Source organism: Bubalus kerabau, chromosome 3 (genome assembly GCF_029407905.1).
Source record: "Bubalus kerabau isolate K-KA32 ecotype Philippines breed swamp buffalo chromosome 3, PCC_UOA_SB_1v2, whole genome shotgun sequence".
NCBI lineage: Eukaryota > Metazoa > Chordata > Mammalia > Artiodactyla > Bovidae > Bubalus > Bubalus kerabau.
This window is the reverse complement of record NC_073626.1, coordinates 160,503,235-160,515,813: the sequence shown is the minus strand read 5'-3', so window position 1 is coordinate 160,515,813 and position 12,579 is coordinate 160,503,235. Positions and strand designations below refer to the sequence as shown.

The following is a 12,579-nucleotide window of genomic DNA, read 5'->3' as shown; positions in this document are numbered from 1 at the left end:
TCATTAACCAAGGAGCCAAAAAGAGGTGATTATCGCCTGCCTACCCTTTGTAACTGGGGACTCTCCATGCAGTTTAGGGGTTCCTATGTGTAGTGGAGACTGGGGGGAAGAAGGTAAGCTGGTGGCATGGGGTGGGAGGGAGGGTTGGAAAGCTTCCGGAGTGTTGTTGAGCAAGGCTGCTGGTGAACACACTGACTTCTTTGTTTCTTTGATGGTAGCCGGCAATTATGCTGAGTGGGCTCTATTAATTATTCTGTTTGCCAAAAGCCCCGCCCCTCTATCCTGACTAACCTAGGGACTAAAAATGTGGGGTTTTCTTATTTTGTTTATTTCGCTGCATCAGGTCTTAGTTGCAGCCTGTGGGATCTTTATTTGCAGCATGCAAATTGTTAATTGGGTTAGGGTTAGGGGAATCTTAAGGGCTTTCCTGGAGGCTAAGCAGTAAAGAATATCCCTCTACCGATGCAGGAGCCCTAGATGCTGGTTATATCCCTGGGTTGAGAAGATCCCCTGGTGAAGGGAATGGCAACCAGCTCCAATATTCTTGCCTGGAAAATTCCATGGACAGAGGAACCTGGTACTCCATGAGATGGCAAAGATTTCCTGTTGAAAAGAGTCCCACATGACTGAGCTATATTGAACACAAACACACACAGTGGGATCTAGTTCCCTCAGCAGGGATCCAACCAGACCTGCAATGGGAGTTTGGAATCTTAGCCAATGGGCCACCAGAGAAATTCCTAAAATGTCCATTTTGGGGATCCAACGTCCAGGTTTGAATCCTATTTCCCACGTGTTAACTCTGTTAACATTTTCGTGCCTCTATTTTCTTATTTGTAAAATAGGGATGGTGGCGGTGTAGTCGCTCAGTCGTGTCGGACTTTTGCAACCCCATGGACTGTAGCGCCAGGCTCGCCTGTCCATGGAATTCTCCAGGCAAGAAAACTGAAGTGGGTTGACATTTCCTTCTCCAAGGGATCTTCCCGACCCAGGGACCGAACCTGGGTCTCCTGCATTGCAGGCAGATTCTTTAGTGACTGAGCCCCCAGGGAAGCCCAAAATAGGGATATTGATCATAATAAAAATCTAGGAAGAAGGGCTGAAAATCGCTCGATAAACCCTGTTCACGTTTCCTATGTTTAGCCCCAGACGCTGACCAGAGAAGGATCCGGGTCACAGCAGAGGCTGGGGAGCGCCCCGTTTATTCCCATTAGAAACCGCAGGCAGGAAATGGTGCCTCCGGGGTGCGTCCCGCCCGCGTCCCGTCCCAGCCCAGCCCTGACGCCCCCGCTTCCCGTCCAGTGCCCGCCAGGGAGGCCCCGGGCCCGCCGTGCTTCCCGCCTAGGCCTCGCTTCGCTCCGGCTCCAGCTCGCGAAAAGGGCTGGGCCGGTTGGAGGAGCGCAAGGCTGGGGTGGGCGAGCGTCTCTTGGCGAAGGGGCCGAAGTACTCGGCGGCGAAGGTGACCACGTCGACCGGCTGGCGCAGCAGCAGGAAGAGCAGGAAGTCGGAGATGAGCGCCTGGGCCTCGGGGTGCTGCCGTAGATAGCTGTTGTGGCTGAGACGGAGCTCCTCCTGGTGGTGCCGTGACGAGCCTGAGCTGGACCCGGACTCCCGCTCCCCTGGGGCGCACCCCTCTCCTTTGACCCATGGAGGGATTAGGAACGCTGGGGTCCCCAACCCCTCGGGGTGCAGTATTTCAACCGGGCAGGAAAAGTGATGACCAAGGGTGGAATATATGCCCAGGGCGGGGGTAGGGGGTTAAGGGGGTTGGGAGGGGTGGGGACCATAGGCTGCCTGCAGCCGCTCCTCACCTTTCGGTCCAGGAACCGCGAGTAGAGCTCCAGGTCCTCCTCCCACACCAGGGGCTTCTTCGTAAATACTGGGCGAGGCTCAATATCATCTGAAGGAGTCCCGTGGGAGGAAGGTGGTAGTGGTTTAGTCGCTAAGTCGTGTCTGACTCTTTGCGACTCCCACGGACTGTAGCTCGCCAGGTTCCTCTGTCCATGGGATTTTCCAGGCAAGAATAATGGAGTGGGTTGCCATTCCCTTCTCCAGGGGAATCATCCCGACCCAGGGATAGAACCTGGGTCTCCTGCGTTGCAGGAAGATTCTTTACCGACTGAGCCACCAGGGAAGCCCCTGGGTGGGAGGAAGGCTGCATGCCTATTCCGACCCCAGAACCTTCCTCAGATATAAAGGGATGACTGGAGGACACCTGTTCTAGGCAGGCTCAGGGAAAACCTCAGGGTTCTGGCTGCCCATAAGGGCAGAGTTCCCAGCAAAGTGATCCTCTCCTAATTAGGGACAGGGACTGGAAAACAAGGGCTTCTCTCGTGGCTCAGATGGTAAAGAATCCGCCTGTAATGCAGGAGACCTGAGCTCCATCCCTGGGTTGAGAAGATCCCCTGGAGAAGGAAATGGCAACCCACTCCAGTATTCTTGCCTGGAGAATCCCCATGGACAGAGGAGCCTGGCGGGCTACAGTCCATAGGGTTGCAAAGAGTCAGACATGACTGAGGGACCAAGCACTTATTGGAAAGCAAAGCCTCTGTGTCTCATTTGGCCTCCCACCCCAGAGATGGCGCACTAAAGGCAGCCCCTGCACCCTGGGAGGCTCGGCGGCTTCACTCACCCTCTTCCCTCAATACAGGCACCTTGGTGATCATGCAGCACCCCGGGGAGCCCACCTGGATCCTCTTGGCCAGGTGCCTGGAGTGCAACACGGAAAAGGTGTGAGTCTTCCTATACCAGCCGGCTCCTTTGAAGGGTGTCCTGGGGGCCTCCCTTTACTGCCGTCCTCTCCCCCTCCCCCACTTGTCTTTGAGTTCCAGGGTGCTGTTCATGTCTAGATCCCCAGATAATGGGGACTGTGTCTACTTTGAAGATGTGTGCACATGTGCAAGACCTTTATAGGTGTGTGTGCTAATAGAACCACGAAAGAGTTCCCTGGCACACCAGTGGGACTCCACACTTTCACTGCCAAGGGACTGGGTTCAATCCCTGGTTGGGGAACTAAGATCCCACAAGCCATGAAGTACAGCCAAAAAAAAAAAGAGAAATGGAAAGCCAATTTATGAAATAAGGAAAGCCAACAAAGTTCTAATTTGTTTGTTTGTTTGCTTTTCCCAGTTGGTGATTCTGTCAGTACCTCCGTGGAAATTTCAAGAAACAAAGCTCTTCTCCCTTCCCGAATTTTCTCAGGATTTCGGTGCCTGTGCTTTGCTGGTGACAGCTTGGCAGTGTATTAAGATGCTTCCTCCAACCTGATGATCTTATCGAGTGAAAAGCTGTTCAAACTTTTGTGTTTTTCAATATTACATCCACACCTGTGGCAGCTACTTTAGCTATCCCCTGTGAAGTTGACCTTGACTCCCTCAGCTGTTCAGGGCTCTTTGATGAGATTTGGGAGGCATTGTGAAGATCAGGAAAATGAGTGAGTATATGGAAAAAGGTGAATGAGTGGGTAACGCTGGGGGCACTCCGATCTCAACAACAAGTCTCCCTGGTAGTGAAGGAAGACTTGGCCCTTCTCCGCCCAGGTGACTGAGCTCCCATGTTTGTGCTCAGTACTGCCCCCTTGGCCTCACCGACAGTAGCTCACCCATCAGAGAGCAGGTAGAACTGGCAGGACATGGGGATGCCTTGTTCTGAGTGTACCATCTGCTCCACAATGAACACTTCCACCTGCTGATGGCCCACCTGGATTGTCTGGGAGCCCAGGGCTTGCTGGCAGCAACAGAAATGAAGGGAGGGAGGTGAGGCGGATGCCCACCAGGACCTCCCCCTGCATCTCACCCTGCCCCTCTCTCCATCTTGTAGCTTCATTGCTTGTTCACTGGTGATAAGCAACCCTTGGCTGTCCAGACCCTTAGGCTCCACAAGATTTGGGTTGAAGCCCCGGGTTAAGTTGAGGTCCTCTCATAGAGAGCCAGCTCCACCCTGCTCCTGCCTCAACCCCTGTCCATGCCAGCTCCATGACCAACTGCTTCTAGCTGGCAGATTCTGTAACACCAACTAGGTGTGAGTGTGGGAGAGGGCAGGGGTTGGGTTACTGGGGGGATAGAAGGTAGTGAGGCTCTAGAGAGGGACTTTTTTATTGTTCAGTTTCTAAGTCGTGTCTGACACTTTGCAGCTTTATGGACTGCAGCATGCCAGGCTTCCCTGTCCTTCAATATCTCCCAGAGTTTGCTCCAATTCATGTCCATTGAACCAGTGATGCCATCCAACCATCTCATCCTCTGTTGCCCCCTTCTCCTCCTGCCTTCAATCTTTCCCAGCATCAGGGTCTTTTCCAATGTATTGGAGGCTCTTCACATCAGGTGGCCAAAGTATTGGAGCTTCAGCTTCAGCAACAGTCCTTCCAATGAATATTCAAGATTGATTTCTTTTAGGATTGACTGGTTTGATCTCCTTGCTGTCCAAGGGATTCTCAAGAGTCTTCTCTAGCACCATAGTTCAAAAGCATCAATTCTTCCGTGCTCAGCCTTTTTTATGGTCCAAGTCGCACATCTGCACATGACTACTGGAAAAACCAGTTTTAACTATATGGAGATTTGTTGGCAAAGCGCTATCTCTGCTTTTAACATGTGGTCTAGGTTTGTCATAGCTTTTCTTCCAAGGAGAAAGAATTGAGACTGAGATTTGGGGCTGTCTCAGACCCATGCAAACTACCTGTTGTAATTAAAACTTAAATCCCTATTACAGCTATGGCTGCGAGGAGAAAAGTGCTAACATAAAAACATTTCAGAGAAAATTGGGGGGACATGGTATGTGCCTGTTTGTGCAAACTTATTGCTGTTTGTCATGTTTGTGACAGAAGAGACTCCCGTGTCATTTACAAAGCTGGTCAAATCAGCCCCCAAAGTGTATGTCCACAGACACAGCTTCAAAATCACATACTGCAGGAAGTCCTAGGTAGGTTGGTGATGAAAGTTTAGCCAAAATAAAGAAGCACCCTTCGGGGCTGAGACATAATAAAATAAAATTCAAGTGAAGTTGGAGATTTAAATTTCCTGATGTTTAAAAAAAGTCTCTAAAAGTGGCCCCACACTATGTTTTTTTTTCCTGTATTGACTTTTGTGCAAAAAGCATCACTTTCTTCCGTTGCTCCCACCTTTTTAGTCCCTATCTTCCTCACGCCACTTGCCTTGGTCTTCTCTCTAACAAATGCAATCTTGTTTTCTCCTGCCCTTGGAAGTTTCACCCCCACACGCCGGGGTTTATCCCGACCCCACCTGCTCTTCCACTCCACAGCTGCCTTTTCTCCCAAATCAGCTCTGCCCCTCTAGTTTGCCCGCAGACCAAGTCCCCACCCAGGGAGATGGCTCACGTAAGTAGAACAGCAGAGTTTGCCTTCAGTGTCCAAGGCCAGGAAACGGGCGTTGCTGGGCACCGTATGCCGCCAGGCCATCACCCTCAGCAACACCAGGTTAGCGGCCTGGGAGACGAAGCCCTCAATGGAGGGCCTGGGGAAGAAAGTCACTTCGGTCTTCACTTCCTGTTCAGGACAAATCTGGGTCAGGGACCTTGAGCTGGGAAGTAGGGGGAGGTTGGGCAAGCCAGATGTTGAGCATCCGGTCCAGTCCCTATGGTTCCCAGGGCAGGCTCCTGGCCTGACACCATCTGTCCCCTGTTTGTGGTTCCAAAGAGGATGTTGAGTTATGGCTCCCACCTGGCTCTCACCTTACCTCACCCTCCTTGACCATTCTGGTCATGGCCAGCTGATCATCCTGCTTCAGCAAACTCATCTTCTGTTCCATGGGGAGAATGTGGAACTAGGGGCCAGAGCAGGAGGGGAGAATCAGGGACTCACCGACTGTATATGAGTGAGATCCCCCGGAGGCCACCTTGTCCGTCCTCCATAAATGAGAAAACCGAGGAGAGATGTGGATAGAAAACCTTCCATCTGTGGTCAAGGCTGGGGGCCCAGGAGGTACCTTGATGAACTCCTGACTCTGTTGTTCCACAACCTCCAGTTTCCACGAGAGATAGGCTGGGGGGAGGGAGGTGGAGACAGGGCTGGAGACTGTGGGAAGGGCAGGTGGTGGCCTGGGCTGGACAACTCAGGGGTAGGGTGGCCACAGGTCAAAACTAAGACTGTGATTATCTTGCTGTCACCCCACAACCCATGCTTTCTCTTTGCCTCGTTCTAGTCCCAAGGTGAAATCAAAGGGTTGGTACTGAGTGAACGTCTTGGGAGTTAGGGGCTGGGAGTGGGGGGCAGGGTAGGACGGTAGGGGTTGGGGGGGGTGGCGGTGGTCAGGAACTCTACCCAGAAGGGAGCTTCCGCAGAGTGTTTTGTCCACGAAGCCTCGGCTGGAGGCATGCACGAAGGGGAAGTACGTTATGACACCAGATTGGTCTTTGTATTTCCCTCTCTGCACCTCAATGGTCAGCTCTCCCTGAGGCTCCCCTGTGTCCGAGACCATGACCAGAGTCTCCGAGAAGAACAGCAGCAGCAGCTCTTCCTGCCCTGCGGAGTGAGGGTCCCGTGGGAACAGTTAAAGCCCCAGCTCCTAGCCCTCAACTCTCTGACCCCCTGGCCAGCAGTGCCCCCATGGTCTCCACCCACCCTCTCCTCATCTCACGTCTCCCAGGCAGCCCTTGCCTCCCCTCCATTGGCCTCTGCAGGGGTCAGAGGTGAAGACACACCCACCCCTCCTCACACACACACATGCACAGCGATCCCCACCCCCACTGTGTCCCTGGGGTCTTCCATTAGTTGAAGACTATCAACCAATATGCTTCAGGCCCTTTCTGAGTCCCTGGAGATTCAAGGCTGAGAGAGGGGTGGCCATGTCTGGGCTTTCTCTCCTCCCTCTGGTCCACAGTTTTGTCCACCCCCTCCACCCTCACCGCCCAGGCTCACGGAGGGAGTTGAGGAAGTGGATGGCCTCAGCATTGGCCTCTGGGGGTGGCAGATTCTCCTGGGTTGAGGGTTGGTGGTCCTTGGCTTTGGAGCCTATGGAGAGAGGAGAGGCTGAGATGGCAGATGGTGGGCCCTGAGAAAGACAGTGATGGGGCCAGAGTCCCAAGAGTAGAATCTTCCAAGGCCACCCCAAGGGGGATGATGAGGGAGAGATGCCCCCCTCACTTTCCAGGCCCCCACCCCCCAACTCCTCAGCCCCCTTCTCACCTTTGGATTGAACTTTAGAGGACATGCTGCCTGCTGCTACCCGCTTTGTATCCAGATGTCTCCATGGCAACTGGGAGCTCCCTACCGCCTCTTAAAGGGCCATCAACCCATTTCACTAAACACCCAGAACTTCGAGTAGCTGGTTGGAACTGTGACTTCTGGGCTAAGCCCAAACTTGAGGTACTGTCCAGCAGAGGGAGTATTTGACATTCTTAGGTGGCAGAGGGGATGACATGAGCATTTACAATGACCTTGGAAGCTGTAACATACAACTGTACTTTGGAGTTCAGTTCTTACTGGGATTGTAAATAGAACCAATACTTTAAAAAAAACTTTAAATTTTACTGTATTTATATGTATACTTTTATTAGATTGCATTAAAAGTACTTGGGAAGCTGGTTTATCAATTTGTTAAAAAAAATTGAGAATTATTTTTCCTTTATTTTTTCCAACGTTACCAGGATATGTTGTTCAGTTGCTTAGTTGTGCCTGACTCTTTGCAACCCTACAGACTGAAGCATGCCAGACTTCCCTGTCCTTCACTGTCCTTTGAGTTGATGATGCCACTCAACCATCTCATCCTCTGTTGCTCCCTTCTCCTCCTGCCCTCCATCTTTCCCAGCATCAGGGTCTTTTCCAATGAGTCAGCTCTTTGCATCAGGTGGCCGAAGTATTGGAGCTTCAGCTTCAGCAGCAGTCCTTCCAATGAATATTCAGGGTTGCTTTCCTTTAAGTATTGACTGGTTTGGTCTCCTTGCAGTCCAAGGGACTCTCTAGAGTCTTCTCCAGCACTGTGGTTTGAAAGCATCAATTCTTTGATGCTCAGCCTTCCTTATGGTCCAACTCTCACATCCACACATGACTACTGGAAAAACCATAGCTTTGACTATACAGACCTTTGTTAGCAAAGTGATGTCTCTGCTTTTTATAATTGGCATATAACAATCAGTTGCTTTTAAAAAAGTAGTAGAATATATGGAATGAATAAATAAGGCACAAACTGCCTAAAGCAGTTTTAATTTTGTAAAGAGGACATATTGTTAATTGAAGTCCCCTTAAAAGTTAATATTAGCTAGGACGTCCTTGGTGGTACAGTGACTAGGAATCCAACGCATGGAACATGGGTTTGATCCCTGGTCCAGGAAGATTCCACACACTGAGGAGCAACTAAGCCCGTACACCAGAAGTACTGAGCCCAAGCTTTAGAGCCCACAGGTTGCAACTGCTGATGCCTGAGCACCTAGAGCCTGTGCTCTGCGACAGAAGAAGCCACTGCAATGAGAAGACCATGCACACAACAAATAGCCAGCGCTCACTGCAACTAGAGAAAGCCTGAGCACCGACAAAGGCCCAGCACAGCCAAAAATAGATAAATACATTTAAAAAGCATTAGCTAGGTTTATAATTAGAATGATGTGACAAAATTGAACTTAGACGTTTTAAAAATACTTATGTTTTAAAATTTGCATTTTAAAACATCGAGCACTAATTTTTAAAAGCCCAAGTGAATTCTGAATAAGTCTTTCTCTGCACATGAGCCACCACCGGTGGCATTAAGAAAATTCACAGCTGCTTTGGGAAGTGGTTTGTTAGTTCCTCAAAATATTAAATGTGAAGTTACTATATGACAATTCCACTCTGAGGTGTATACACAAGAGAGCTGAAAACATCTGTCCACATAAAAACGTACACACAGATATTCATAGCATCATTATGCAGAATACACAAAAAGTGGAAACAACCCAATTGTTCATCAACTGGTGAATGCATAAACAAAATGTGAGATAGATAGATAGATATAATGGAATATTGTCCAGCCGTAAAAAGGGGTGAAGTACTGACACATGCCATAATATGCTTTAACCTTGAAAATGTATTGAGTGAAAGAAGCCAGTCACAAAAGACCACATATTGTATGATTCCATTTATATGATTAAATGCCCAGAACAGGCAAATCTATAGAGACAGAAAATAAATCAGTGGTTGCTTGGTGTGGGGGAAGGGTGGGGCGTGGAGGCAGGCAGGCACCTGACACCAGAAGGTCCCAGGGTTTCTTCTGGGAGTGTTGAAAATGTTCTAAAATTAGATTGTTGGCAGTAGCTGCAAAACTGCACATATATTAAAACCCACTGAATTGTATACTTTAAAAGGGTGTCATTTGTATTATATAAATTGTATCTCAATAAAAATAATAAAAAGATGATTTAAAACAAACCTATTGCTTTCATGTGTGAATTACATAAAGTTTGACAAAATCTTTTCTATTAGGCAAAGTTTAAAAAAAAAAGAAGAAGAAGCAGGGACTTCCACAACAGTCCAGTGGTTAAGACTCCACTGCAAGGGGCATGGGTTCACTTTCTAGTCCAGGAACTAAGGTTCCACATGCCATGCAGCAAGGTCAAAAAAAGGGCAAACTGCTATTTTTTGTTCCTTAAGGGATGCTCACTGAACTGAACTGAACACAGTCCCCCTCCTTATTGCACCCCGTATCCCTGCTGTTCTGGACTCCTGGCCTGAGGGAAAATTTGCTCCCTGAGCCCTCTATCCCTTAGAGTTTTTCTCCTGTCACTCCAGCTCTCCTTCACCTCCCCTTGCTCAGGCTCTCCAGTTGCACAGAATCCCCCAGTTACCTGTCCTGACAGGCTCCCGCCTCCTGTGGGGAGCTCTCTCACTTCCCCCAATTCCCTTCCCCTGGGTTCTGGCTGTTTCCTCCTGGTCGCTTAGGGGAAAGAGCAAGTTGGCAAGGTGGATCACAGAAGGATCAGACGAGATCGGGCGCGTTCAGGGTGGTATGGCCGTAGACTCACAGAAGGATCAACATCCAGTTTCTTGTCTATTTTCTTAGTCATCTGTTAGGGACCCTTGTTACCACTGCTGCTTAGGGCCTGATAGACCAGTGGAAGGATGCTCTGGAGAAGTTGACGTACTAGCTGTGCAGCTGTGTTGGACAGGTTGGCCTCTCTGAGCCTGTAGCGTGGATGGCCAGTGCCCTCCCAGTGGCTGGGGTGGGCATCTACTGAACAACAGCCACTGCTGCAGAGAGGGTGCCCTATGTGCCCGGCTCTACAGGGTGTAACTCATTTAATCCTTCCAATCAGCTTCTCAGGTGGTGTGAGCATCAACCCCATTGGACAGATGAAGAGTGGAGGCACAGAAAGGTTAAGTAACTTGCCCAAGGTCACCCAGTTAATAAATGGAAGACGTGGACTTCACCCCAGATGGGCTGGCTTAAGTCCATGTTCTTAATCACTTTGCCCTATTGTCCCTGATAGACTGTGGGTGTGTGATAAGTTGCTTCAGTAGTGTCCGACTCTGTGATCCCCCGCAAGGCTACTCTTCCATGAGATTCTCCAGGCAAGAATACTGGAGTAGCTTACCATGCCCTCCTCCAGGGGCGACCGAGGGATTGAACCCATGTCGTGTCTCTGAGGTCTCCTGCATTGGCAGGCGGGTTCTTTACCACTAGCATCACCTGGGAAGTCCTCTTGTCCCTGATAGACTAGCACTAAGTGCACCCCACTCCAGTACTCTTGCCTGGAAAATCCCATGGACAGAGGAGCCTAGTAGGCTGCAGTCCATGGGGTCACTAGGAGTTGGACACGACTGAGCAAGTTCACTTTCACCTTTCACTTTCATGCATTGGAGAAGGAAATGGCAACCCACTCCAGTGTTCTTGCCTGGAGAATCCCAGGGACAGGAGAGCCTGGTGGGCTGCCGTCTATGGGGTCACACAGAGTCGGACACGACTGAAGCGACTTAGCAGCAGCAGCAAGTTTTTTAAGAACAGTAAGAGGAAGAAGAGACTACTGTTCATGGAACACCTATGTGCATCTCATTTGGCTCCCCAGCCACTCCAGAAGAAGGCTAAGAGACAGAAGTCCCCTGTCTGGTGCTACCCATGGTTGGTCAGAGTCTGTATTCAAATCCAGACCAGTCCAAGTCCTCTCTCTCCCACATTGTCCCTGCTTTGGCCCAAGCCTAGGGTTTACTGACCATCAGGGTTAGCTTTCCACCTGCTTCCAAAGACTCCATTTGTGGCCAGGGCCTTGGAGGACTAGGATGACCCCCTCCCCCAATACACACAAGTGTACACACAGGGCTTTTCAAGTTCACATCTACAACTTATCCTGTTCTCTGTCCTTCCCTGGAACTTCTAAGGCTGCCCACTTAACATACCCCTCCCTTTTTCTTTTTCTGTGATTTAGAAAGAAAGAGACTATTATTTAGGGGAAAAAAGATGGAGGTGCTTACAGGTTATTTTTAAAATTATGCAGTATTCAAATACCTGTGAGACCACGAGTCTACCTCTATTTCTTCTCATATAATGAATCACAGCACCAGAAATCAGACGTAGCATTTTCCAAAGTGACTTTATATGCCTTTCTCATCTAACTCTTCTAATAGCCTCCAAATAAGTGGACTTGTTGGTGATTGTTTATGATTTTGCTTTGCATCATTTCTGATATCAGACCCCCTATTCCTCTGAGGAACTCTTTCCCCACTCCCAGTACACTGTTTTTCAACTGAGTCTGACATTGGCTTTCCAGGTGTGGTCATGTCATTGAACCTGGCCAGTCAGAGAAGCCCATTCCCCTAACTCCTGTGATAGATTAGGGTTGGGCACATGATCCAAACCGAACCAATGAAACTCAGTCCCTGGGACTATTAGAGGTTCTGCTATTAACTTGTAAACCTAGTTGATGAACTAGTAGCCTGTAAACCTGGAACTTCTAGAGAAAATCTTTCCATTATGGGGAAAAAGACTGATAGAGAATGGTATCAATGTAGAAGAAAGCAGAGCTGAATGACGAAACTGCTTTTGAATCCCTGGATCCAGCCATGCCTGAAGTTACCATGATGTAATCCCACACTTCTCAACTTCATGAGCTGATAAATTTCCCCTTTGGTTTGAGCCCCTTTCTATCGAGCATTTGTCACTTGCACTTGAAAGTACATACACAGTAAAGGTTCTGTCTCATTCAAAGTTGTCTCCATTGGAAGATGAAGAAACTGAGATGAAGGTCCTTGGATGTTGAGTGACAGAGCTGGGACTAGAAATCAGATCTCTTAACACGAGTTGTCACTGTTGCTGTTCTGCAAAGAGCAGGTGTCCTAGTTGTTGCTGGTCAGTGCTGGTTCCAGCTGAAGCACGTGCCGTCATTCAGGACGGGTGCCCCAGTGGGAGGATTGGCCAAGGCTGCGGAAAATGCTTCACTAAGCCCTAGAGAACCGTCACCATCTGTCCTTCAAAACTGGGCACACCCAGAGTGACCTGGCCCTGGGGCTTGGCCCGTCAAGAGACAGTTACAGAGCAGAGACTCGCCCTTCTTCAGGAAGGTAAGGACTACCGCTTCTTCCCTCAATCCCACCCTGGTGCAACCCTGAGCCAGGGTGGGGTCGGGAGCCAGTGCCAAGGTCCTTGGCTCAGGGTGAGGGACACCAAG

General features: G+C 49.7%; 1 protein-coding gene and 1 long non-coding RNA gene across 4 annotated transcripts; one reads left to right on the top strand and one right to left on the bottom strand.

Annotated features, from left to right (window-relative positions):
- The first annotated feature begins 1,338 nt into the window (after positions 1 to 1,338).
- LOC129647844 (uncharacterized) lies at positions 1,339 to 5,050 on the top strand. 2 transcript variants are annotated; one of them, XR_008712538.1, is made up of 3 exons: positions 1,339 to 1,686; positions 2,651 to 2,730; positions 3,130 to 5,050. It is a non-coding gene; the product is annotated as an uncharacterized LOC129647844 (long non-coding RNA). The 2 variants fall into 2 exon arrangements; XR_008712539.1 differs by lacking the exon at positions 1,339 to 1,686 and adding an exon at positions 1,820 to 2,345.
- On the bottom strand, positions 1,339 to 7,160 carry CATIP (ciliogenesis associated TTC17 interacting protein). 2 transcript variants are annotated; one of them, XM_055574794.1, is made up of 10 exons: positions 7,135 to 7,160; positions 6,869 to 6,993; positions 6,272 to 6,472; positions 5,937 to 5,992; positions 5,688 to 5,774; positions 5,330 to 5,497; positions 3,602 to 3,726; positions 2,633 to 2,709; positions 1,812 to 1,900; positions 1,339 to 1,572 (listed from the first exon to the last, which is right to left on the bottom strand). In XM_055574794.1, exons 1-10 carry the CDS (start codon positions 7,158 to 7,160, stop codon positions 1,342 to 1,344), a joined length of 1,185 nt encoding a protein of 394 aa, XP_055430769.1. In that variant the 3' UTR covers positions 1,339 to 1,341. The 2 variants fall into 2 exon arrangements, with proteins under 2 accessions (XP_055430769.1, XP_055430770.1); XM_055574795.1 differs by having other exon boundaries at positions 6,869 to 6,961; positions 7,136 to 7,160.
- Positions 7,161 to 12,579: the final 5,419 nt, after the last annotated feature.